Source organism: Nycticebus coucang, chromosome 12 (assembly GCF_027406575.1).
Source record: "Nycticebus coucang isolate mNycCou1 chromosome 12, mNycCou1.pri, whole genome shotgun sequence".
NCBI lineage: Eukaryota > Metazoa > Chordata > Mammalia > Primates > Lorisidae > Nycticebus > Nycticebus coucang.
The window spans coordinates 83,135,463-83,161,654 of record NC_069791.1 but is presented as its reverse complement, the minus strand read 5'-3'; the positions used below and the strand labels follow the sequence as shown (position 1 = coordinate 83,161,654).

Here is a 26,192-nt window from a genome sequence, read left to right as displayed (position 1 = left end):
AGACAGAGCCTCAAGCTGTCATCCTGGGTGGAGTGCTGTGGCATCACAGCTCACAGCAACCTCCAACTCCTAGACTCAAGCGATTCTCTTGCCTCTGCCTCCCAAGTAACTGGGACTACAGGCGCCCGACTATTTTTTGGTTGCAGCTGTCATTGTTGTTTGGCGGACTCAGGCTGGTTTTGAACCCGCCAGCTCAGATATATGTGGCTGGCACCTTAGCCGCTTGAGCCACAGGCGCCGAGCCCATACCCCTTACTTACGTAGGAGATGCCCTAACTGTGGGGCATTGAAGGGACCTTGGCCCCAATTCCCTTATGGGAAGCCCCCCACCCTACCCCTCCATACCTTCACCTCATTCCTGATCCCAGGTAGCCTGGGTGTGGGTGTGGAGCCTGGGTGGGCCTAGGGCACAGTGGTAACCAAAGAGGGAGGGACAGCTAAAGGAAAAGCCTGTGGCCTGATGGGCCGGATGGAGGTATCTGGGCAGGGCTGCTTCCTTCTGGTTTTCCTGAACTGCTAACCCTCTCCCATGATCCTCTGTGCCTGGCTACCCTTCCAGGCAATCTCTTTGGCATCAAACCTCTCCAGATGGTTTCTGTTGCTTACTACTAGAGACTCTAGAGGACCTGAAGGGTCTCCCAGCCTCCAACATCTTCACAATCATGCCTGCAGCACCTGCAAAGGCTGCTAGGATCCCAGCTCTGCCACTGATGAGCCATGTGGCCTCAGGCAGGTGATCCTGGACTCTGCCAGGCTGGAATTAGGACATAGTAGAGCTAGAAAAGGGCTCTCAGTCTTCGCCTGGCTCTGGGTTTCCTAAAATGCAATTATTTTTTATTTGTTTGTTTTGTAGTTTTTGGCCAGGGCTGGGTTTGAACCCGCCACCTCCAGCATATGGGGCTGGCGCCCTACTCCTTTGAGCCACAGGTGCCACCCTTGTTTTTTGTTTTTGTTTTTGTTTTGAGACGGTCTCAAGCTGTCACCCTGAGTAGAGTGCTGTGGTGTCATAGTTCACAGCAACCTCCAACTCTTGGGCTCAAGTGATCCTCTTGCCTCAGTTTTTCTGTTTTTAGTAGAGATGAGGTCTTGCTTTTGTTCTGTCTGGTCTCAAACTTGTGAGCTCAGGCAATCCACCTGCCTCAGCCTCTCAGAGTGCTAGGATTATAGGCATGAGCCACTGTGCCCAGCCTGTTTATTTTTGAGACAGAGCCTGCTGTGTTGCCCTAGGTGAAGTACAGCAGTTAGGACTACAGGCGCACACCACTGTGCCCGGCTAATTTTTCTATTTTTAGTAGAGACCGGGTCTCATTCTTGCTCAGGCTGGTCTCAAACTCCTGAGCACAAGTGATCCTCATTCCTCAGCCTCCCAGAGTGGCTAAGATTACAGGCATCAGCCACTGCGCTCCGTCCTGCCATAAAAATGCAATTCTTCTGAATCCACATTCACAATATTTACCCAATTCCCCATACCCAATTTTCTTATTAGTTTTCTTTCTTTTTAAATGACTTCCTTTTAAAACTTAAATTCACTTCAAAGGCAACTACATGTCACACCCCTAAATGGAAAACTAGTGTTTTCTTGCCCTAAATAAAAAGAAACCTGGGTGGCGCCTGTGGCTCAGTGAGCAGGGCGCTGGCCCCATATGCTGAGGGTGGCGGGTTCAAACCCAGCCCCGGCCAAACTGCAACAAAAAAATAGCCGGGCGTTGTGGCAGGCACCTGTAGTCCCAGCTACTCGGGAGGCTGAGGCAGGAGAATTGCCTAAGCCCAGGAGTTGGAGGTTGCTGTGAGCTGTGTGATGCCACGGCACTCTACCGAGGGCCATAAAGTGAGACTCTGTCTCTACAAAAAAAAAAAAAAAAAGAAACCTAAAAAGCAAATCCCAGAAAAATCAAAACAAATGATTAAATTCCATAGAGCTGCCTGCTCAGTGCACTGAACTTCCTCCCTCTGCCTGGAAGGGAGATTAGCACGTGTGTAAGAGTGTTAAATAGCTGCATCCCAAAGAGACTTTCTCTGCAACCATAATCCAAATTGAGAAGGAAGTAACTCTCTCTACACAGGATTTAAGAGGAATTAACACTGTGTCTGTTTATTTTTATTTTATTTTATTTATTTTTTTAGAGACAGAGTCTCACTTTGTCGCCCTTGGTAGAGTACCGTGGCATCACAGCTCGCAGCAACCTCCAGCTCTTGGGCTTAGGTGATTCTCTTGCCTCAGCCTCCCAAGTAGCTGGGACTACAGGTGCCCACCATAATGCCCAGCTACTTTTTGTTGCAGTTTGGCCGGGGCCAGGTTCGAACCTCCCACTCTCATATATGGGGCCGGCACCCTACTCATTGAACCACAGGCACTCCCCCAACACTGCCTTTGTTTAAAATGGACATGTATATGGCCAGCCCTGACTTTGGCATAAACCAGCCTAACTCATTCAGTGTCCTGTCATGTTGAGGGATCCTTGCTGTGTGACCTTGGGTGGGCCACTCAACCTCTCTGTGCTTCAGTTTCCCCATCTGTAAAATAGAGTTAATAACAGCATCCATCTCATAGGGCTATTGTGATGATTAAAGCAGTGAACATTAGAACGGGTCCATCACAGAGTAAGAGCTGCTAAGGTCTGCTAAAAGAATAAGCCTACCACAGTACGGATGGAACAACAGAGGCACAGGGAGAAAAGGAGAGGCTCAGATGCCAGGCCAGAGCCTCCCCTTAACCTCTCGACAGCCCCTGCTAGAACCTCAGACACCCTTGAAGGACACCATCCCTCCTGTCCTTCACTCACCCAAGTCCCTACTCTGCTCAAGCTACTTGATTTGATTTTCACACCAAGACCCTCAGCCCCTGAGGGAGGCAGGTTCATTAGGCCCAGTTCACTGGAGGATAGAACTGAGGCCTACAGAGGTGACAGAACCCCTCTGTCTGTCTCTTTGTGGACCAGGGCCAGGAGAGAGATGCAGATTCTGGGTTCCCGCCCCCACAACCCCCACCCACCCAGGCATTATCTCTAGGCAGCAGCAGCTCAGCCTCCCAGTATCTCTCTGATCCCCCAAATTTCCGGTTCCCCAAAGACAACTCAGGATGTGGGGAGGGAGGGGCAGGGAGAGGAGGAGGGAGACAGAGAGATCACAGAGAGCCACAGAGAGACAAGAGAAAGAGGGACAGGCAGAGTCACAGAGACAGATGGGGAGGGAGCACTCCTAAGACAGAGTGAGAAATACAGAGAGGCAGACAGGCCAAGGAAGAGAGAGAAACAGAGACAAAAACAGACCAGAGATGGAGAGAGAGAAAGAGCCAGAAAGGGGAGGAGTGACCCCTGGGACACACAGAGGTCAACCCTGTGTGACAACCAGGCAAATATGAAAGCTACAAGTGGGAAGGGAAGAGGGGGGCCTGGGGTATGAGGTGTAGGGGGACCCAGAAACAGAAAGAAATTTGATGAACCCAAGAGCCAGGTAGAAAAGGGTAACAAATGCTCAGAGGCCCACCAGGTGCACAAGGAGGAAAGCAGACAGGGACAGAGCCCCCAGCCATGCAGGCAGGAGGGCTCCCAGGGGGAGGAGGCCAGACACCTCAAGACATCTCTTTCTCAAGGCTCTGGGGATCCTTCCTGCCCCCTCAAGGGCATAGGTGCTCCAAGGGTCCACCTCACTGTGTCCTCAGCTTAGGCCCAGCCCTGGTGCCCCAGCAGCCTCCGTGAGAAGTCCAGGGAGAGGGAGGTGTGCTCTGAGTGGCCTCTCCTGCCCACCATGCTCAGGGACAGATATGGAGAGAGGGCCCTGAGGAGGGACATGATGATCCCCAGAAGAGGGACTTTGAACAGAGCTTATCTTGGACTGCTCCAGGAGGAGGAGCCAGTGCCCTGCTTGAGCAGGCCACCTGCATTCTCTGAGCCTCAGTCCCCTCATTTGTGAAAGGATGATAACAAGAAGAACCCTCCCAAAGGTCACAGTAAGGACCAAGTGTATGTACAGCGGGCGGCACTGTGCATGGCAGATGGTAGGCGCCTGACGACGGGAACTTGTTGGTGAAGGCTGATGCTCCCACAGCATCCTGTCTAGATGAGTCAGGGCACTTTCATTTGCAAACGACAGGAACCTTGCTGAAGCTAGATCAAGCCAAAGAAGGGTGCGCATTAACTCAGAGTAGGGAACCTATTCTTTTACTTTTAGGGACACCTTTTGGGGCTAGGGACCCCAAGGGTCTCATTCTAGGGACCCCAGAATGAGAAGGTTTTAGAACTTAAGTCCAACATCCTCAAAGGTCCACAAAGTCCCACCAGAGATCTAGCAGCTGAGTTGGGACTAACACTTAAGTCCCCTGACTTACATTCCAGTGCCCTTGAATATAAGTAGGACGTGCGTGGTCCTCTTTTGGAATTATTTGACACATCTGACACTAATAAAACCAAATATGTAAAACAAGAGTAAGGGAAGCCCAGAGATCTTCCTGGGGGCATTGAGGAAATGTGTGGGTACAAGTGCATGAGAGAGAGATCGCCTGCTATAAGGTGAATCAGGCTGGGGCAGTGAAACATGGAGAGAAATGTTGTCCAGGTACTCCTCAAGGGCAGTTAGAAGCGGTGCAGGAGGAAATAACTCAGTCTGGAAGTTTCTTAGATTGGCCACCAGGGATTACATCATTAGCCCAGGATGGCCTGATTGTGATTTAGTGGAAACCACAGAACCGTAGTAGTCATGGTTGTTATTTAGGAATATTTATCTGCAAATGGCAGAAATGGGCTCCAAGTGGCCTAAGGAGAGGAAGGGGTATTTGATTGTCTCATCTAGGAGTCATGGCTGCAGGCACACTGGATCCCAGGCGAGACCTGCCACCCGTACTCAATTTTCTATTTCTGACGCTGCTGTCTTCTGCAGTGCCTTCCCTCTCAGGAGGCTCTCTCCAGAAAGAAGCCTAAAAAGCTCCACCCCTCTGTCCTCCCAGCTTGGCAACCCCAGAGGAAAAAGAACTCTCTCTTCCGGGTTAGGAAGAAGGTGGTCTTTCCACCAAAAGCCTTAGGAACATATCTGATTGGTCTGGTTGGGGTCATGTGCCCCTGTATCAACCAATGATAGAGGCCACAGGATTGGCTATAATGATTGGCTCATCCCAGGTTACAAGCAGGTCTGAGAAGCCAGTTCCACCTAAGCCACCTAAACAGTTCCAGAAGGAAATCCAGATATAGTCATAGGAATGGATGCTGGGAGGGCAAAAACAAAAGACGTCCTCTCTAGATGTCTAAAGGGGTCTGCAAAATGTTAATAATAACATTTTTTTTAAGTTTGGGAAATACCACGTTAGGCAAAGAGAAATAAAGACATTCATCACTGATTTTTCAGAGCTGCTACCTTATTGTTGTGCGTTCTGACTCTGCAAGGGGTATTGTAGAGTATGCTGGTTTCCCCAGACTCTGCCCACTGCAGAAACCTTTCTTTAAGAAGCTTCTCACAGAAGCTGGGCCGGATGGCTCATGCCTGTAATCCCAGCACTCTGGGAGGCTGGGGTGGGTGGATGGCCTGAGCTCACGAGTTTGAGACTCTAAGCGAGAGCAAGCCCTCGTCTCTAAAAATAGCTGGGCGTTGTGGCGGGCGCCTTTAGTCCCAGCTACTCGAGAGGCTGAGGCAAGAGAATTGCTTGAGCCCAAGAGTTTGAGGTTGCTGTGAGCTATGATGCCACAGCTCTCTACACAAAGTGAGACTGTCTCAAAAAAGAAAATGAAGATTCTCACAGGACTCAGGTGCCACACATTTGGCGGGAAATGGCACTCACCATCACCAAGAGCCTGAGTACTGCAGCAGTCACTGTGGGTGCCTTGTCCACAGGCCTGTCCCCTCACCATTTCAGTTCCCTCCAGCCTGCCCTAGCTGCTGGCCACCAGAGCCCACTATGCCCATCTGTGTAGTATGTCAGAAATTCTGGAGAATTCACCCTGCAGGAGCAGCCCTCAAGTAGTGACTTCTGGGATGGGGTGTGTAAATATCCCAGCTCCCTCCATCAGGCAGGTTGACCCCACCCTGGCTACATGTGTCCCCTCCCAGGCCTGAGTTCCAGGTGCCGACAGTAGGACCAGGCTGCCTTCTCCTTCCTATCTCACTTCCCTGCTTCCCAGCTAGTGTGTTCTGGGCATACCTCCCAAATAAACTACTATCACTAGAATCCTCATCTCAAGGCCTGCTTCTGGGAGAACCCAAATTCAGAGAGCTGGTATCTCTTAATAATTTTTTTTTTTTTTTTTTTGTAGAGACAGAGTTTCACTCTATGGCCCTGGGTAGAGTGCCGTGGCATCACACAGCTCACAGCAACCTCCAACTCCTGGGCTTAAGCGATTCTCTTGCCTCAGCCTCCCAAGCAGCTGAGACTACAGGCGCCCGCCGCAACGCCCGGCTATTTTTTGGTTGCAGTTCAGCCAGGGCCGGGTTTGAACCCGCCAGCCTCGGTATATGGGGCTGGCGCCTTACCGACTGAGCCACAGGTGCTGCCCAATAATTTTTGTAAGCATCCATATGTCTCCTCAAGCAATTCCAGAAAAATGTTCTCTCTCACTTGTCGCTAAATCTACCTTTTCTAGAACACCAGAATTCAAGAAATATCTATTTCTGTTTCCCAGCTTCCACCTGCGGTTCAGCGACTGATGGAAGCAAAGCCACATCTCCTCTCTAGGTCCAAGACACACAAAAGAGAAGCTGATAGTGCCTCAGGGAAGGTCCCCATCCTCATCCACCAAGGCAAAGACTTAGTCATCCTGGGCCCTCCCCTGCTTCACAGCACATCATGGTTTCTTGGTTCCGCTTCTCAAATATCTCCTAATTCTCTCAGCCCTCTCCCTGGATCTGCTTCACAGCCTCCCTACTTCTGATCTAACAGACCTCACAATCCACCCTCCACATTAGGCAAGCCAGTGATGTTTTCTTTCTTTCTTTTTTTTTTTTTAGAGACAGAGTCTCACTTTGTCGCCCTTGGTAGAGTGCAATGGCATCACAGCTCACAGCAACCTCCAACTCCCGGGCTTAGGCGATTCTCTTGCCTCAGCCTTCCAAGTAGCTGAGACTACAGGCGCCTGCCACAACACCCGGCTATTTTTTTGTTGCAGTTTAGCTGGGGCCAAGTTCAAACCTGCCACCCTCGTATATGGGACCAGTGCCCTACTCACTGAGCCAAAGGAACCGCCCCAGAGATGTTTTCTAAAACACAAATCTGGGTTCTGGCGTGGTGGCTTATGCCTGTAATCCTAGCACTCTGCGAGACTGAAGCAAGTGGATTGCCTGAGCTCACGGGTTCGAGACCAGCCCAAGTAAGAGTGAGACCCATCTCTAAAAAATAGCCAGGCATTGTGGTGGGCACCTGTAGTCCCAGCTACTTTGGAGGCTGAAGCAAGAGAATCGCTTGAGCCCAAGAGTTTGATGTTGCCGTGAACCATGATGCCACTGCACTGTACAGAGGGTGACAAGTGAGACTATCTCAAAAAACAAAAAAAACCCCACAAATCTGATCACATGATTCTTTGCTCCAAAGCCTCCAGGGGCAGCTTGTTGGTCTCTGGATAAAGGTTTTATGCTTGCTCAGCCCCTATCTCCATCCACCCTTGCCTCTCCGTGCCTTCTCCAATCCCACAACATGTAATTTCTTTCAGTTCCTCAAGCACACCCCAGGGTCTTACATATGTTGTTCTTAAGGAGTAGAGCAGCGTGCAACTCATCTACTCTGCACAAACCAGATAGAGACTCTTGGCCTACTGTTCACTGTCTCCTAAAGCTGATTATGCCGCACCCTTCCACCCCCATCCAGTCCCTCCTCAGGCTTTGATCTCTCTTAGTTGTTATGAAACCATTCAGATCTGCAAATACTAAAAGAATAATGTGTCAAACGCTATGTCCCTCTCTCTCCTGCTCAAGAGTAAGACATTGCTCATCTCACAGAGCCCTCTTTGAACTTCTCCCTGGGTTACCTCTGTCCTGAGTTTGGTATCTTCACTCCTATGTCTCATATCTTGATACTTTTACATAAATGCACATCTCTGAACAATCAACATCATTTGTATATGCTTTTAACTGTATATACATCACTTGCTTTGCTGTGTCACTCACCTTCTGTTAGTGATACCCACTGTGTGGCTAGGCCTTGCTCCAGTTCATTTGTTCTGCCTGTGGTGAGCACCCACTGTCTGGCTGCAGTGTCCATTCTCCGGCCACGCGTGGTCTAAATTGTTTCCAGCCGTAGCTTCTACAATGCTGCCCTGAGCTTGCGTGCTACAGTTGGTCAGGGCTTGAACCCAGGCATTTGCTAGCTAAATGGGCATGCGCACATCTTTACTAGATGTTGCTAGGTTGGCTGCACCAGCATACCGTTGGCAAACTGTTTTGTTTTGTTTTTTAGAGACAGAGTCTCACTTTATCACCCTTGGTAGAGTGCTGTGGCGTCACGGCTTACAGCAACCTTCAGCTCTTTGGGCTTAGGCAATTCTCTTGCCCCACCCTCCTGAGTAGCTGGGACTACAGGCACCCGCCACAATGCCCGGCTAATTTTTGTTGCAGTTTGGCTGGGGCCAGGTTCAAACTCGCCACACTTGGTATATAGGGCCGGCGCCCTACTCACTGAGCCACAGGTGCCGCCCAGCACAAAGGTGTTCCTTCCCATTTCTATTTTCCCCAAATAAAACAATTTAACTCCACCTGTTGGTGTCCAGCCTCTAAGACTCCCCCTGCCCATCTTTTCCAATTGGACCTCTTCTGAGCCTCCCCGTTCAAGGCAGCTAGCACTTTGTATAATAAACAGGACAGGGTGGTGCCTGTGGCTCAAAGGAGTAGGGCGCCAGCCCCATATGCTGGAGGTGGCAGGTTCAAACACAGCCCCAGCCAAAAACCACAAAAAAATAAAACAGGACAAAGAGGCCCTGGGTCACAGCAGCAGTGACCCCCAGTAGCCTGGGGGCGAATAGCCACAGATGTAATCCAATCCCAGATTTACTTCTTAAGCTTTGGGCAAGTCACTTTGTCTTGCTGAGCCTGTTTCTGCACCTATTTCTACTTCCCAGCTTCCATCTTCCATTCTCCCCACTGACCACCCCAATGAGCTGAGAACTCCTAGTTCTAGCCCCAGAGATCCAATCGCATTGACGGCTCTGTCTGTGGTTCATCGACTGATGGAAGCAAAGCCACAGACTCTCTCTAGGTCCAAGACATACAAATGAGTGCCTCATGGAAGATCCCCATCCACCAAGGCCAGGCCCAGAGTGACCTGAGTCCTCCCCATGCCTTACAGCACACTGTAGTCCCTTGACTCTCTACCTACTAAGCAGAATAGTGGCAATGGCTGACAAGGGGAGGCCCAATCATTCATAAAATAAGCAGAACAAGCACCAGGTGCTTCACACCTTTAGCATCGACAGGGAACTGCCAACAACTTTGAGTATCAAGCAGAACCACTTTGATTGTAGTGACAGAAACCCCAAGTCAACCTAGTTGAAAAAAATTGTAATTTATTGGCCCAAGTAACTGGGAAGTCTGGAGAGGGCTGATATCTCACTTCAGGTGTGATCAGACCTATGAGTCCTAATGATGCCATCAGGAATCTGGCCCTGTCCTCTCGGCCATTCTCTCCTCCGTGGTGGCTTCACCCTTAAGCAGGCTCTCTGAGGGGTGTTTCCAGGCCTTCCTCCTCCCAGCTTAATAATTAAACTTCCGGGAACAAAAAGGGCTTCCCTCCCTGATGCTTCCTGCCCAGATCCCCGGGCTGCCCCTCCCGGCCCACCTGGGGCCACATGCCCACACCTGGGCCAGTCACAACGGCCAGGGAAGAGGACAATGGCCAGGTCCAGGTCTGAGTCACATGCTCACCTACTGAGGTGGGGGTGTCAGTTCAACAATCTCCAACACCACATCACATGAAGGGAGACTGGGAAAGAATTGGACCCCAGAGGAAAACTGAGGTGAAATTTCCAAAGTAAGGGGAAATGGACCCCAGCGAGTCAAAACAATAGGTATCCACCATACCACTGCTACTCAGGGTGAGGTTCATGGGACAGCAGTATCAGAGCCACACGAGAACTCCTTAGAAGCACAAAGTCTCAGGCCCCATCCCTGAACCTGCATCACAGCAAGACCTGCCAGTGAGTCGCCACACACCAAAGTGTGAAAGTGCTGTTCTGCATGTTAATTTTAGTTGCTTAGGCAACGTTTAAGTTCTATTTTATTTAGAACTACAAAAGGTAAGAACAAAGAGAGTCCTTTGAGGTTAGATCAGTACCTTGATCTAAAGATGCAGACACTAAGGGCCAGCAGGGAAGGGTCTTGCTGGCAATGCCCACTCCCCACCTAGGCCCCCACCTCCACCCTACCCGCAGGGGCTGCCTCTTGGGATGATGCGTTCAGAGCTCCAGCAGTGCCAGCCTGCGTCAGAAGGCCTCACTCAGGTAAGCATCCTTGTCGCCATCTGCTGCCACTCACATGCCAGGGCTGTCAGAAGTATGGGGCCCCTGTGGAGGATGGGAGACCCACAGATACACACACACACACATACACACACACACACACACACACACACACAGATCTAGGCTCTCTCTGGGTCAGATTCGTACACACACACAGACACATGCAGGCTGTCAAGCCCAATCTGACCCACAGGCCTCCCCTAAGGCAAGAGCACTACAGACCAAGCCGGCCTTTATTCTATTACAAGCAGAATGGGGCCAGTGTAGTTCATTCTCAGGCTGAGTCAGAAGGTGCAGAATGTCGGGGGGACAGACTGCACCCCAAAGTGACAATAAGTTAGGGGGGAAATTCTCAGACTGTTGTCATGCTGGAACCAGGGCAGGTTGCCGAGTGGAGCCCCCAGAGCCACTCCCAGCTGTCCAGCTCAACCCTCCCAGGCAAGGCTGTTTCCAAGACAGACATGGCCTCATACTGAAACACATCAGGGCAGAGGAGGGAGAGAGAGGTACTGGGGTCAGGTTGGCGGGCGTTAGCAGGGTGCCCAGGGTCAGGGACAGGCCTGAGGTGGAGGACGGGTCATAGAGGGTGTCCTCAAGGGAGGGACAAGGGCCTGCAGGCCAGGGGGAGGGCTAGGGCAGGAGGGCCTCTCACCAGGCCTCAGTTAAGCTCTTGCAGATTCTCGTAATCTGGAGCTCCTTCTTCCTCTTCATCCTCCACCTCCTGGGAGCTCAGGGTGGCTGCAAGGGGAAGGGTTTTCCGTTAATAGCTACAGCCATTCCTCCTAACCCAAAGCAGCTCCCCCAGCTTCTGCCCCCTCCCTCCCATGCACACACCAGGCTCAGTCCTGGCCACTGGCTGCTGCTCTTGGGACACATTCACGTACTCCAAGCTGCCATCTGTGGAGACGAGTTAGACAGAAGGCTGGACACGCACAGGGTAGGCCACATTGAGGGAGAGCGGGCAGAAGGACCCTCAGACAGAGAGGAAGGGGTGTGGGCAGCTCCAGGGGGAGGCCAGACCACACCGAGAGTGGGCTGGAGCACAGAAGGTTCAGGACAGGCATGGGGAGCACCAGTCACTCACCCAGAGACGCTTCTGCACTCTCCTCACTCTCAGGGATGTTCACATAATCTTTGCTGGACTCCACTGCAGGAAAGCCACAGAGCCCATCTGATCCCCAGCATTGGTACCAGAGACCTTTTACCACAGATTCCCAAAGATCCCCCAACCTCAGGTGTCCAGATCTCGCCAGGGGCAGACACCCAGAGGCTCCCAACACAGCCACCCTTCATCAGCCCCACAGGACATGATGAGAGCACTCCAGACTGTCAGTAATGGCGGCTAGAAAGAACAAGGGTATTCAGAGAGAGGAAGCCCACTTGACCAGGGCTCATGACAGTGAATGGAACTGTGAGAGGGCAGGAGGGTCAGAAGACACCAGGCAGGGGAGTGGGGACAGAGAGCAGCTCAGGGCCACAGGAGTTAGGTGGCACATCAGGAGGGAGAGGACATGCTTGGCCCAGCAGGCGCTTCCTGCCCTGACCCCTGCCTCTACCCATTAGCCACTGCCAAGGCTCTGTAGCACCTATTTGGTTCTTTTCTATGTTGCCATGAGGATGGGGCAAGGCGGGCTTTGGAGCTAGACTGCCCCAGTTCAGTCCCAGTTCCAGCATCAACCAACAATGTAACCTCAGACAAGTGACCTAACTTCTCTGGGTCTCAGGTTTCTCATCTGGAAAATAGGGCTAGTAACAATTCCTGCCTCATGGGATTGCTGTGACGATTAAAGCAGTGAATAGTAAAACAGGGCCTGTTGTCTAAAACGTGCTACCAAGTGTTTATTAAATAAATGCTGCCATCACACAGAGGTGACAACTGAGCCTTGAAGGGGCAGCAGCAGTCCCAAGAGCACCTGGGAACTATATTTTTGTTTTGTTTTGTTTTTTGAGACAGAGTCTCACTTGATCACCCTTGGTAGAGTGCCATGGTGTCATAGATCACAGCAACATCAAACTCTTGGGCTCAAGCAATTCTCTTGCCTCAGCTTCCCAAATAGCTAGGACTACAGTCACCTGCCACAATGTCCAGTTATTTTTAGAGATGGGGTCTTGTTCTTGCTCAGGCAATCCACCCACCTCAGCCTCCCAGAGTGCTAGGATTACAGGCATGAGCCACTGCGCCCAGCATGGAACCATGAGGTTTAATACACATAAAACACTTAGTGAAGCAGGAAGTGGGCCCTCAATGAACTATCACTACAGCCAGCCTCATTAACTGTTAGGTCCCTGGTATCAGCCCAGTAGAGGCACCCGGTAAGTGAGTGAAGGAATGAATGGATAAATCCAAGTGTGAAAAAAGGCACTTGGCCAGGTAGTCTGGAGCTCAAACCAGGCATGGAATCATGAGGTTTAATAAATTAATACACATTAAACTCTTAATGAAGCTGTAAGTAGACCCTCAATGAACTATCACTACAGTCAGCCTCTCTCAAGAGAGAGGTGGCAAATTTGGCATCTCGATGGCAAGTGAAGTGAGGGTGTGGAATTGATAGACTAGGAAGAGTATATTTAGAGAGGAGACAACAACAAAAAATTGAAATTCCCAGGACATCAAGGCAAGCCCAGAGGATGCAACCAGACAGGATGAAGGAAGAAAAGTAGCTCAAAAGATACTGAGACAATACAGGAACCAGAAGAAAACTTATACACACACACAGACAGACTCTAATATTCTTAGAGATTTACAAGATGATACCATCTCCATGAAACAAGAACAGGAGACTATGAAAAAGGAACATCTGAAGACCAAGAAAGAGCTTTTTAATAGGAGAAATGAAATTTCAGTAGAGGGCTGAAGAATCAAGTCAAGGAAATCTCTTAGACAGTAAAAGGAAAAGAAAGAGATAGGAAAGAGGAGAGAAAAAGTAAGAAAATCAGAGGAGGAGAGCAGGAAGTCTAGTATCTGAAGGATAGGAGTTCCTGCAGGAGAGATCCAAGAAAAAAGGAGGGTAGCAATCATCAATGAAATCACAGGAGAGCAAAGAGTGAGGAGCCCGCACCACACAGGGTAGTGGGAGGCCAGAAATACCTTACTCACCAGAGAAGGCACTGTCTCGGAGGCCAGGGTTGCTGGGCACCGGGGCTGACAGGGCAGCTGAGGTGCTGTCGGGAAGCACCTTCCTGAAAGGAAGTAACATGTAGGTGAGCGAGGACCCTGGCGGGCCTCACCCCCACTACCCACCTGGCCACTCACAGGTAGCCCAGGTAGTCATCCTCATCATCGTTCTCATCTTCATCCTCACAGGTTGGTTCTGGGGATAATAATACAGGGGTTACCTAGTCTGGGATAGGCCCCAGCCTCCCCACCCTGCCTGGGCACCCAGGATCCTGGACGCACCTTCATTCTCGTAGTTTGCCACACTGTTGGCTTCAGGGAGAGAACAAGAGGGAGACTGAGTCAGCTCAGGCAGGGCCCATTTTCTGCCCAGCCCCCAGCCCTTGGAGACCCTTTGTTTTTTTGAGACAGAGTCTCACTATTTTGTCCTCCATAGAGTGCTGTGGCATCTCAGCTCACAGCAACCTCAAATTCTTGAGCTTAAGCAATTTTCTTGCCTCAGCCTCCCAAGTAGTTGGGACGACAGGCACCTGCCACAACACCCGGCCATTTTATGGTATAGTTGTCATTGTTGTTTGGCGGGCCTGGGCTGGGTTCGAATCCACCAGCTCTGGTGTATGTGGTCGGTGCCCTAGCCATTGAGCTACAAGTGCCAAGCTGCAGAGATCCTCTTTTTTCTTGGTAGAGACAGACTCTTACTTTATCGCCCTTGGTAGAGTGCCGTGGCGTCACACAGCTCAGCAACCTCCAACTTCTGGGCTTAGGTGATTCTCTTACCTCAGCCTCCTGAGTATCTGGGACTACAGGCGCCTGCCACAATGCCTGTCTATTCTTGTTGCAATTTGGCTGGAGCCGGGTTTGTACCCACCACCCTAGGTATATGGGGCTGGCGCCCTACCCACTGAGCCACAGGCACCACCCAGAGACTCTCTTTACATGGACACTCACCACTATCTGAATCCTGCCGGGAAGATGGCATCCGGTGGGAGCCCCCAGGAGCCTGTGGGGATCTTCTGGGAATCAAAGGTTAGGGGTCATGCCTGGGGTGGGGCTCCAGGGACAAGAGGAGTTGCAAAAGGGAACAAGGCCCCCAACTGGAGAAGGTGAGGGGTAGAGTGGGGTCTGGAGGAAAAGGGGTTCCGGGGCTACTCACGGGATGGGGAGCAGGTCTGGCTGGCTCAGGGGTGGGTAGGAGGCAACAGGTGGGTAGGAAGTAGCAGGTGTCCAGGGAGCAAGTGTGTCTGAGAACACAGAACCAAGCTGGAAGGAAGGACTCCAGGCATTCTGCTCCTGTCCTGGACAAGGCCTCAAAGAACAGACTAATGCCCGAAAGCCTCTGTGCCCTGGACACACCTGGAGGATCCCATCTGCTCCCAGCCCAGCTCAGGTCAAGGCCATGTGGACAGCCCCAAGGGGGTAAAACAAAGGTACACACTCACTCATACACCAGGGGACCCTCTCCTCTGCACCCAAAGTGAGAGACCTTCCATGTACTTACGAGGCGGTTTGATCAGGATGCTCCGTGGGTACAAACTGGCAGGACAGACACTGCTTAGTTATGGGGCCAAGAAAGGCCCCAACCCCACCCTACCACAGGGCTAAGAGGGAGCCACAGGAGGGCAGGGCAAACTCACCTATCCGAGGTGGCACTGTCATATGAGCCTGGGAAGGAGATGGCAGGTGAGGCATGAAGGGGGTACTGTGGTGAGAGGCTGCTAGACCCCAGGGGGCTCTGCATCCCTGAGAGGACAGGCAGGGACAGTGTTGGGTGCACCGCCAGCTCCCCACTCACCTGGCAGCTCACGGCAGCGCACACAGAGTGCCAGCAGCAGCACAGCCAGGAAGGGCAGCAGCAGCAGGCCCAGCACATAGGGGACCAGGCCAGCCCCCTCCATCTGCAGGGGACCTCGCACCAGGCTGGCTGTACCCCACAACCCCTCCAGGACAGAGCCACAGTAGAGTGAGGACTAGGCCCAGCAGGGTCCAGGGGCCAGGAAGGCAGCAGACTGAGGGGCCGGGGGAGCCCCTCCTTGGGGTCCCTGGATCCCCTCCCTAGATGGGCTGAATGGGGGTCAGTGCTGGCTCTGGGAGACCTTTGGTTCCAGGGCAGTCAGGCCAGGCCCCGGGACTAAAGCCACCCGCTACACGGTCCCCACACCCCAGCCGTACCTGCCCCTTGCTGGCGCCCGCCTCCCCTCCACACCCGCCCGCCTGTGGCAGGAAGCTGTGGTGAGCTGGGCGAGGGCAGGAAATCATCGGGCTCCTCAGCTGGCTGCGCCCGCCCCTTCCCACCCCCACCCAGCCAGTGGGGAGGGGGCAGGAGGCCTAAGGAGCCACCCCCAGGCTCTTAAGAAGGTCTGCTGGCCTCCAGGACAAGAGACAACTCAAGCAATAGGAAGTGGAGACACCCTGGCAGGCCAGCCAGCAGCTGTGGCCTCCACCTCTGTGGGCCAGGGAGGTGGCAAGCCAGAGGCACTGGTAGCGGGAATTCTGAGGTGCAGAGGGCTGTGCCTACCCCCAGACCCGTGTGCCTACAGGGCCAGGTTCCAGGGAAGCATGGGCATGACTCATGGTCACACCGAGCCAGCTCACTCAGAGGACAGCAATCTACTCTTCAATCGCCCAGCCCAGAAGGCCAGAGACTCACCCAAAGCCCCACAGAAGTGACCCAAGAGTCCCCAGGAACCCTAGGGGTGGAGACGGGACATCCCCTGCTAGTCCAGAGGTCAAAGGTTACTAGCACCCAGAGAAAGACTCAAGCAGGCTCTTGAGGTCTGGTTACAAATTTTATTCCATTACAAATAGCACCAAGCCCCTGGGGCTGCCCCTGTGGAGGGGATTCCTCTCCTGGACCCCCACCTCCTCCCCAGGCTGCCCATGTAGTGTCTGGGAGCTGAGTCATGACCCAGGGTCCCTCCTGGAAGCTGGGCTGGGCCAGAGGTTTAGGCCCAGGCACCTCGTTGGGGAGGTCCTGGGTCACTGGTGAAAAACGTACACATAGGTACATGACGGCCTCTCAGATGAGTACACTGGACACAGGGACCCGGGTGGAGCGACCTCGTTGGGGTACCACGATCCGGTCATCTGTGGGCCCTGCCTCGGACAGCAGACCTGCAGGGGAAGGAGCAGAGCTGGGGCTGGATGGACTGACACAAGCCAGAGCAGAGACAAACAGTGGGAAACAAACAGGGCAGCAGCAGAGAGCACCAGGGCCATGGACCTAGGCAGACCTGAAGCTGAATGAGGGGAGGACTGTGGAGTGAGAGACCCCAAGTGTACAGATGGACAGACAGGCAGCACCAAGAAGCTAGGTGGGGGGAAGCCTCCAACTGACCCTGCACATGCAGCTGGGCCTGCCGTCGGTCACCCTCAATGAAGATGGCGGTGCCCAGGAAGGCCGCACCACCCAGTGCCCCGACAAAGGCGCAAAGCATGAGTGAGAACTGCAGGGCCCGGAACTCGGACAAGAAGGAGGGGGGCCAGCTCCGGCGGAGGCGGTCAGAGATCTGCAGGAGGAGGGAGGCAGGACAGTTAGAGACCCAGGGAGGGACCAGGGAGAGGGAGACCACAAACTCCAGGGAGAAAAGAAATGGAACCTGAGAAAGGGAAGGCAGTATGGACTGCCAGGGTGAGGTCCTTCCTGGCCTCACTGGTAAAATCTACCAAAACACAATTCTTCCCCTTTAGCTGAGAACAGAGCACAAGGATCATGGATACCTTAAATGGACCAGACCTTCTGATCTGGTCAGACTCAGGCCACTGGCCAGTGGCAGGAATGCCCAAGCCAGGTCCCCCAATCCCCACCCCCTACAGGCCAAGGGACAATGCTCACCAAGCCAATGAGGTAGGGGCTCCCAGCGTCACCCAGCAGGTGGGATAGCACAATCTGGAAGGCTTCAGCAGTGGAGCGTCGTGTGGGGATCACCACATACTAGGGGAAGCAGGAGCTCAGTGGGGTCTCAGGGGACAAGGGAAGGGGGCAAGGTCCAGGCGAAGGCTCAGCCTAAGCTGGGGTTTAGAGGTATGACCAGGGACAAGGTCACAGCAGAGTCCAAGGCTGTGACCCCTATAGGGCTGGAACCCATAGTTAGTCTGCGGCTGTGTTTGGAGGAGGGTAGAAGCCACACCCAAGAACAGGTGAGGCCTCCTAAGCTGCTCCCATCAGCCTCTGGGTTAACCATGGAGCCACCTAGCTACTCACCAGCAGAATGTCAGCCACAATGGCCCAGTTCATGGACAGCAGTGTCTCTCCGATAAAAATGAAAATCTGGAGGACAGGAGAGGGCAGGCTCTCATCACAGCAAGGTCTAACACACATGGCAGATGTACCTGTCCCAGGCCCCTCTATTCACTCAATCCTCACAACACTGCTGGGAGACAGGTGCTACTATTACTCCCATCTTACCGATGATAAAACTGAGCACAGAGAGGTTAAGTTGTTTCCCAGTGTCACACAGCTGGAAAGGGCCAGAACTATGATTCAAAACCAGGCATTTCATGGAGACTGGACTTGGAACCACATGCTGGCTGACCCCAGTCCTGCCTGATGCATTGTTTCACCGCCCAGGACTCAGATCACCCCTTTTGTCACCTTCTGGCTACTCACATAGGTGGCCACGATGCTACCACGGGCACAGGCAAGGGACAGGAAGAGGAAGGGTGCAGAGCCCAAGAGGCCAGCAGCACAGACCAGTGGATCCGCCCGGGGGTTGGTACGGCGCAGGCGGCGGCTGATCTCCACACCCAGGCCCACACCCAGGACCCCGGTCAGGCAGGTGATGAGCCCGAAGATGAGACTAGAGGGTGGGGAAGGGGTATGGGGGCCAGTCCCTCTGCCTACATGCCCCCCCTGGGCTGGCCCCCACGGCCTGTAGAGGAAGACGGCCCACCCCAGTACCCACTGGTGCACACAACCCCAAGAGGCAGGCACTGTCCCAGCATGTTTCCCAGGCCAGGAAACAGACTCTGGGAGAAGCAGCAACTTGTGGAGTCAGGATATGAACTCCCTGCTGGGTGTGGACCATGGACCCTCTTCACTCCACCCTTGCCACCCATAAGCCACCCAGCCCAGCCTCCTCCGGGTACCTGTCAGAGGAAGAGCAGGAATCTCCAGGGAGACAGGGTGGGGTCTCTCCCAGGACCACACGGGAACGCAACAGGAATGCAGGAGCCCACAGGGCCAGGGAGCCCGTGACAAAGGCCACAGCAGTGAAGCCAAGGGAAGAAAGGACGAAACTCGGACTGCAGACAGTCAGGGAGGGAGGAAGGCAGACCCCAGTGAGTGTCGAGGTAGGAGAGGTCCTCACTTCTCCCTTCCTTTCTGGCTTGTTTGTCTTTTTCTTGCCCAGTGTCTCAGCACTTGAAGATAGAACCAGCAGATAGAAAGCCACCAGCAACGTGACCCCGAGGGGGCTGGAGCCCTTTCCCTCTGCCTCTGCACATAACCAGGAGTGGGACCACATGCCCAGTTCCCACCAAGAAAAGCAGGGTGTAGCTTATTTTAGTAAGGTCAGAACGCTGGGACCACCTGGAGACTGTCCCAGCTCCTGGGACCTGGACCTGTAATTCAATAAGTTGCCACAAGGGGAAAGCAGTGACTGAATTCCTGGCCTTGGGGTGGGCCAGTTGGCAGAAAAGAAAAAAATAAACATGCTCCACTGAAATCTCAGATGTCAGGACCTCCCTAGGTTCCTCAGATGTTGGTCTAAGAAGGAACTAAACTTACTTTCTTCCCAGAGCCCTCAGATCTGCCCACCACGAGGTGGGGCTCAGGGGTGGTGAATCTGAGTGACGCTCCACAGCTCCCCTTGGTGGCTCCCGTACTACCAGGAACAGCAACAGAACAGCCACCACTCCTAGACCTGGTGTCACCTGGGGAGAGAATGGGCTTCAGGACAAGCAGACACATCCCCCGGGGCTGGGGGAGAGTGAGGGTATACAGACTACTTGGGCTCCAAGACCTCAAATACCCACATAACAAGATGAACCTGCAATGTGGAGGGGCACTATGGGCCACCCTATTTTTGCAAGCCTAATTTTGCTTCCTCTGGTAACTGCACCCTTTTCTTTTGGGAAACCACTCTCCCAACTTCTCTCAATCCACATAGTTCAAACAATTCTAGACTTGGCCAATGGAAGTACTGCAAGCCATTCCAGCCTCAGTTAACTGATTCCACAGCAGGCACACAACTCACATTCATCTAATCAAACACGATCCCAGGACTATAGCTCAAAGATCCAAAGTGTTGAAGTTTCTAAATGGGAAGATAATTATTTGGAGCTTTCACAGGCTTACAAATGAAGTTAACACAGAGGAAAGCAAAGGTAAGAAGAGGATGATTAAGTTCCTGTGATGATGTGGGAGCCCTGGATCCAGCTTCACCAGGAGCTCACCCTGGGACTTTCTACGAAGGAAGCCAATGTAGTCCCTTTTAAGGGCTTACAGTTTTACAATGGTCTTCCATCACCTGCAAGCTAGAGTTCTGTCTAGCATATGGCTTCATGGTGAGGGCAGCCAGCTTCCTGTGGGCTTTGCACAGTGAGCACTGCCTCCAAAAGGGGATGTCCAAAGATAGGAAAAAAGGATCATTGAGACTGTTGCTGCATTTCTCCAGGCCATGACCAGACTTACTCTCAGAGCCCAGTGCCAGTCCCCAGCCACATCCTTCACTTTGGAACCTGCAATGTAACCCAGACCACTGTGGGAGGAGGAAAAAAAAGGGGACAACCAGTCAGTCAAGTCTCCCATGCCAGGCATGTCTGCCACCCCACCAAGATGAAGAAGGCTCCCTCACCTGCCCACCGGGATGGCAAAGTAGAACACGCTGAGCATTCGACTCCGCTGGTCGGCCACGAAAAGGTCAGCAATGAGCGTGGGTGCAATGGTGGAGTAACTGGCCTCTCCAACCCCCACTAGGCCCCGGGTCAGGAGAAGCAGCCAGAAACGCTGAGGAAGGAGACAGCAGACAGGTGGCGCCCTGCCCTGAAGTTGCCTTGCAGGCTACCTCACCAGCTGGCTCCAGAGAGGCAGCAGGGATAATGGAAAGGCCTGGGTTTTATAATCAGACAGACCTGAGCTTGAATGCAGTCTCCACCACTGACTAGCTGTGACTCTGGGAAAGTAACTTAACCTCTCTGAGCCTCAGTTTCCTCATCTGCAAAAGGAGGATAACAACTTATTCGTATAGCTATTGTGAGGACTGGATAATAAAAGGTCTAAATAAGACTCCCTGGTGGTGAATAATAATCTTAGGTAGGGGATGATTTGTCTACCAAAGATACCTGAAGCTAAGGACAGGTATATTACCCAAGGAGAGTCGTTGGGGCTGAGGACAGAGTTCCGGGGCAGAGTGAGCTGACACAGGAGATTTCAACTGAGCAAAGAAGTACCATCTAGGGAGGCAGGAGGGAAACCAGAGGAGTGGCCTCATAGACATTAGAAAAGAGTTTCAGGAAGAAGTAGGTCAATCAGTGCTGGAGGCTTCCCAAGATCTAGCACCAGGAGGACGCTGCAGATTTTGGAAAGAGCAGGGTCATGGAGCAATGATTCCAGGGGTGATTGGGAGGTGAGGAAGGGATTCAGAAGGCCTTTCTGAAAGCCTGATCAGGAAGGTGAAGAGGAAGAGAGAGGTATTCCAGGTAGAGAAGCTTAAGTATCTAGGTAGGGAATGGAAGGAATCAGTGGTCAGGGGAAGACAGGACGATGGACAGAAGGTTCTGGAAGGAGTGGTTGCATGGGAAGATTAATACAAGTGTGTGTGGGGGGTGGGCAGGAGTAAGATGGCATGGGCCAAGGAAACTGCAGAGGTCTCCAGGGCCTAATCTGAAATGATTTCAGGAGCAGCAATAGTGACAGATGGGGACATAGGGACAGGCATTAGCAGGAGCCAGCTTGGAACCTCACCTCTCTGGGGATGAAGGATGACCCCAGTGTCACCAAGGACCAGAAGGCAATGCCCCCGCACATGAGATACTTCCGATTGTATCTGTCACCCAGGTAGCCAAACACAGGTGCCAACACCATGTAACTGGAGATGAACACTGGGGGGGAAACAGAGAGTCACAGCCCAGTCCCAATGCCCATGCCCCTACCCAACCCTAGCTGGAATAGCTAAAGAATAAAAGATGCTGACTTTCTCCTCCTTCACTGTATATCACCCCCACAGCCCAACCCTGAAACCCATCAGACCATCCCACCAAGGGGATAGCCCAGCCCCATCTTCAACATCTTTCCACATCTTCCATTGTAGAATGGATGGTCCTGCTGACTTGTCACTTCCTCCCACCTAGCCAAGAATAAACTCCAAACACCATACATACCATGACCCACAATGCCCTATACAATGTAGCCCCTCCCTACCTCTCCAACCCCATGGCCACTCACTTTACCTTCCTATCTCTGCATCCTAATGGCCCAATTGCCAAGGTCAATACAGTCTTAGGGATTTAGACAGTTGCTGCCCCCTCTATCTGAAACATTTTCTCTTCTCCCTTGAACTTTCTCCTCTCCCTGGAACCTGCAGGTTCCAGCTCAGATAGCTTCCCAGCCCACCACACATCCAGTCCCCATCTAATACATCTACTGTGTCCTTTTACATAATAAAGAAAACGATCCCATTTTAGTTGAGGGTTTTACTGACTTGTGTCCACTTGTGCACAACAAAATGTCAGCTCCCAAGGCAAGGACCTTGCCTGACATGGCCAATATTGTATTTCTTTCTTTTTTCTTTTTTGAGACAGTCTCACTTTGTCGCCTTTGGTAGAGTAACATGGCATCATAGCTCACAGCAACCTCAAACCCTTGGGCTCAAGCAATCCTCTTGCTTCAGTTTTTTTTTTTTTTTCACATTTAGTGGAGACAGGATCTCACTCTTGCTCAGGCTGGTCTCAAACTAGTGAGCTCAAGTGATCCACCTGCCTTGGCCTCCCAGAGTGCTAGGATTATAGGTGTGAGCCACTGCACCCGGCCTCAATATATATTTCTATCACTTAACACATAGCCTAGCATAAAACGGGTGCTCAAAAAATGTGTTGAGTGAAAAAGTGAATAAAAGGCCAGGTGTGGTGGCTCACAGTTGTAATCCTAGCACTCTGGGAGGCCAAGGAGGGTGGACTGCCTGAGCTCACAGGTTCGAGACCAGCCTGAGCTAGAGTGAGAACTTGTCTCTAAAAATAGCTGGGTGTTGTGGCAGGCGCCTGTAGTCCCAGATACTTGGGAGACGGAGGCAAGAGAATCACTTAAGCCCAAGAGTTGGAGGTTGCTGTGAACTGTGATGCCATGGCGCTCTACTGAGGGCAACAAGTTAGACTCTGTCTCGAAAAAAGAAAAGAAAAAGTGAATAAATGGGGCTGCTTAGAAAGGTCTGCTTCTTTGCTAATTCAGTAACTCTTCAGAGGTTTTCAGACCTTGCCTTGTGCTCCCATTCTCATTGCTCCAGACTTCGCCCCAAATGCATCCAGTTCTTCTTTGGCCCAGAGTAAAGAACACTGCGAGACCTGGTTTCAATTCCTGCTTTGATGCTAACTTGTTGCATGACCTTAGCAAGCCTCAGTTTCTTTACAAAATGTAGATAACACTACCTATTTTCTCTATAAAATAGAATAACAATATCTATTCCTCAGCTGATGTAAGCATTAGAAGACGACAGCATAAAAGGTTTTGGCAAAGTCTTGTAAAGTTGTTTTCATCACTTCCTCCAGGGCCTGGCACATACTGAGTTCTCAGAAATGTTTGAGAAATTAATGAAAGATGGAAGGAAGGAAAAGAGGACTTGGCTCTAGCTTTGCCTCTCCTACAAAACCCAAAGTTCTAAACAAATACAACTCACCTCTCCCCATTCCAGACACCTTCTTCTGCCATTATTTATTGGGTGCCTACCACATGCCAAACACTGCACTAGCCACTTCAAAGGCATTATTTCATTTAATCCTCACATCAGCCCCAAGAGATGATCTGTGTTATTACTATTACCAGGAAAACGAGGCTTAAAGGGGTTGAGTGCCTTGCCTCCCATCTCAGGGTAAGAAAGAACCGCGATTTAAACCTGGGTCTGTCTTCACCATTATGCTAAACTGATTCCCTCTTTAAATGTGGTGTGCTGGCTGAACTGGGGAGGGCGAAAGCACTATCAGAGCCATCAGCTCCCCAGCTCTGGCCACTTAAGGCCATTAATAAAGCCCCAGGCAGGGCAGCACGTGGCCCCACTTGGGGTAGGCAACGGAACAGAACTGCTCTGTGACCAGGAAGGGATCCTACTCACCGGTCTGGATGAGGCCAGAGCTGCTGTCTCCGATGTTGAAGAACTGCTCGATGTCCGGAAGGACCCCTGGGAAGGACACTCTGAATGGGCCAGCGAAGCAGCTCCACCCTCGGGATCCCCTTCTTTTCTCCTAGTTATCTTTCTCCCAGAAGTCAGTACCTACCGGCCACCGTGAAGCGGTCCATGTAATTCAGTAAGTTGATGTAGCACAGCACTGCCACTATGAGAGCCGAATGGCTTGGAGACAAGCCTGTGATGCGCTGCAACCCCTCCCGGTCCAGGACCTCAGGCTCCTTGGACTTTGGCTTCCCCATGGACCCCCCTAACCCCGGGGTGCCGGGCACCGGACAGTCATCCGGGTCATCCGCCTGGCTGAGGAAGGGCGCAGTGTCAGACCCAGCCATGGTCCCGGGGGACCACGCCCGCCCGCGCTCCGGTCCCACCGACGATCCCACCTGGAAGTGGAGGAGAATGGAGAAAGGGAAGATGGAGAGAACCCAGACGAGGAAAGTTCGCCCAGAGACCGGTAGGAGCTTGCCCCGAAGCACAGAGCAAGGCTGGGAAGGGAACCGGGCCCTGTCACGCCTCCCAGAGGGATGTGTGGGATACAGCTGACGTAGGGAATACGGGCAGGTTGAGGAGGACCCGATCTCCCATCCCTCGTCGAGGGTGCCCCTCACCCCAGTCAGGAGCCCACAGCGTTCGCTGTCACTCAGCCCCGGCACTGCACCGCGGCAGCCGCCATGTTGGCTTGGAGCCGGTCATGTGATACTGGAGTAGGAGTGGAAGCGTTCCAGCGTGCATGCTCTCCACACACGTGACTGGGCGCCCGACTACGGAAGCCTTGGGCATCTCTGCTACCTCCTGCGTCACGTGACTGTAGACTGGTCCCCCGGGTAAGCAAGCAGGGAGCTTGGTCCCAGACTCTGCAGCCCGGAAGCCCCACTGGCTGGACGCCGTAGCAACCCGGCTGCTAGTCCCGCGGAGACCTCAGACCCCTGACTGCATGGAGTCGCCTCTCTCTTTCAAATCTCAGTTCCTAAATCTGCAACGCCCACTTGGCGGACTCCTGGATCAAACGAGATCATTATATCACCGAAGGTTTTTGAAATAGTACATGTCTCTAGAAATGGCAATAAGCGGTTCTCCCTCTCGGGAATCCTTCTGTCTTCCTCCCAGTGTCTGGTCGGTGGCTTCTTACATAATAAATGTTGAATGTTCAGCAGCGCCCTACTCTTTGGAGAGTCTTGTTGGACTCTCCAAACCTGCTCGCCTTGTGAACCCGAGCCTTCACTGTGGACGCTTAAATACCTATTGAAGGAAGCGTCCCCTCCCTCCCGCAGTGCTGCAAGTTTTAACTCGCTCCAACTCAGGCACCTGTGGTCTCGTGTGGGCAGGCAAGGGATCTGAGCCTCCCGAGTTGGGGCACCAAAGGATGGCTTGGAATAGTTTTTTGGTGGCCTCACATAATCTCTATGCTACAGCTAGTAAACAGGTAGTCTAAGAAAACTTAGCGTAATTATACATAAGTGTCACTTCAAGACCCCTCTTCCAACCAGACCTCTAAGCCCATCCACTGAAATTCTGGAGTTTCATGGGGAGAGCATGGGACCCACAAGATGCCTTATTGGAAACAATTTTGAGTCCTGAATACTCCTCATGGGTGTTGAACCCCAGAAGATATCTCATGCTTCAGAACCTTAAAGCTGGTCTCCCCTGGTGGACAGGGAGAACTTCAGATTGCAGTCATTTAATTCCCTCAACAAAATATTGAGCATTGACTGTGTGCCTAATATTTTGCCAGGTGACAGGCAAAAGATGACTCAATGCCTTCCCTCATGATTTTTTTTTTTTTTTTGAGACAGAGTCTCAAGCTGTTGCCCTGGGTAGAGTACCTTGGTGTCACAGCTCACAGCAACCTCAAACTCGTGGGCTTAAGCAATTCTCTTGCCTCAGCCTCCCAAGTAGCTGGGACTACAGTCACTCTGGTAGAGTGACATAGGCATGGGCCATGATGCCCAGCTATTTTTAGAAATGGGGTCTAGCTCTTGCTCAGCTCCAAGTAGCTGGGACTACAGTCATCTGCCACAATGCCCAGCTATTTTTTTGTAGTTGTAGTTGTCATTGTTTGGTGGACTAGGGTTGGATTTGAACCTGCCAGCTCTGGTGTATGTGGCTGGCGCCCTAGCTGCTTGAGCTACAGGCTCAGAGCCTCCCTCATGAAATTTATCTGGAGACAGATATCAATATACATGTTAAACTGCACCTGTGAAATGAAAAGGCAAGCTGCACACAGAAATATGTGAAAAGCATACGTATGCTGAAGGACTTGCAGCCAGATATGTAAAGAACTTTTCAAACTCAATGATGAGACAAAAACCCAATTATTTATTT

At 52.2% G+C, this 26,192-nt stretch overlaps 2 protein-coding genes and 1 non-coding gene across 5 annotated transcripts; all 3 read right to left on the bottom strand.

Annotated features, from left to right (window-relative positions):
• Positions 1–9,504: 9,504 nt before the first annotated feature.
• On the bottom strand, positions 9,505–15,754 carry LAT (linker for activation of T cells). 2 transcript variants are annotated; one of them, XM_053557037.1, is made up of 12 exons: positions 15,332–15,754; positions 15,174–15,201; positions 15,038–15,072; positions 14,693–14,780; positions 14,488–14,549; positions 13,822–13,851; positions 13,678–13,735; positions 13,522–13,604; positions 11,509–11,571; positions 11,259–11,321; positions 11,077–11,162; positions 9,505–10,896 (listed from the first exon to the last, which is right to left on the bottom strand). In XM_053557037.1, the coding sequence occupies exons 1-11, from the start codon at positions 15,432–15,434 to the stop codon at positions 11,083–11,085; spliced, it is 693 nt and encodes a 230-aa protein (XP_053413012.1). In that variant the 5' UTR covers positions 15,435–15,754; the 3' UTR covers positions 9,505–10,896; positions 11,077–11,082. The 2 variants fall into 2 exon arrangements, with proteins under 2 accessions (XP_053413012.1, XP_053413011.1); XM_053557036.1 differs by having other exon boundaries at positions 14,488–14,552; positions 15,332–15,753.
• A 558-nt stretch (positions 15,755–16,312) lies between these two features.
• SPNS1 (SPNS lysolipid transporter 1, lysophospholipid) lies at positions 16,313–24,925 on the bottom strand. Of its 2 annotated transcripts, XM_053557016.1 has the most exons (13): positions 24,479–24,899; positions 23,962–24,253; positions 23,799–23,864; positions 21,443–21,579; positions 20,334–20,485; positions 20,171–20,237; positions 19,265–19,410; positions 18,625–18,780; positions 18,146–18,335; positions 17,741–17,806; positions 17,372–17,470; positions 16,874–17,045; positions 16,313–16,650 (listed from the first exon to the last, which is right to left on the bottom strand). In XM_053557016.1, exons 2-13 carry the CDS (start codon positions 24,200–24,202, stop codon positions 16,556–16,558), a joined length of 1,587 nt encoding a protein of 528 aa, XP_053412991.1. In that variant the 5' UTR covers positions 24,203–24,253; positions 24,479–24,899; the 3' UTR covers positions 16,313–16,555. The 2 variants fall into 2 exon arrangements, with proteins under 2 accessions (XP_053412991.1, XP_053412992.1); XM_053557017.1 differs by lacking the exons at positions 16,313–16,650; positions 16,874–17,045 and having other exon boundaries at positions 17,422–17,547; positions 24,479–24,925.
• Positions 18,885–19,027, bottom strand: LOC128562977 (small nucleolar RNA SNORA57). The gene has a single exon (XR_008373656.1). It is a non-coding gene; the product is annotated as a small nucleolar RNA SNORA57 (small nucleolar RNA).
• Positions 24,926–26,192: the final 1,267 nt, after the last annotated feature.

Coding starts and splice junctions, on each gene's coding strand:
- LAT (XM_053557036.1), bottom strand. CDS start 15,434: ATGGAGGGGGCTGGCCTGGTCCCCTATGTGCTGGGCCTGCTGCTGCTG. Junction 13,736..13,821: donor GGCAAACTACGAGAATGAAG/GTGCGTCCAGGA, acceptor TATTATCCCCAG/AACCAACCTGTGAGGATGAA. Junction 11,163..11,258: donor AGTGGCCAGGACTGAGCCTG/GTGTGTGCATGG, acceptor TTCCCCTTGCAG/CCACCCTGAGCTCCCAGGAG.
- SPNS1 (XM_053557016.1), bottom strand. CDS start 24,202: ATGGCTGGGTCTGACACTGCGCCCTTCCTCAGCCAGGCGGATGACCCG. Junction 20,238..20,333: donor TTTGCCATCCCGGTGGGCAG/GTGAGGGAGCCT, acceptor CTCCTCCCACAG/TGGTCTGGGTTACATTGCAG. Junction 18,781..19,264: donor CTGAGGGCTCTGGGAAGAAA/GTAAGTTTAGTT, acceptor GACTGTCTGCAG/TCCGAGTTTCGTCCTTTCTT.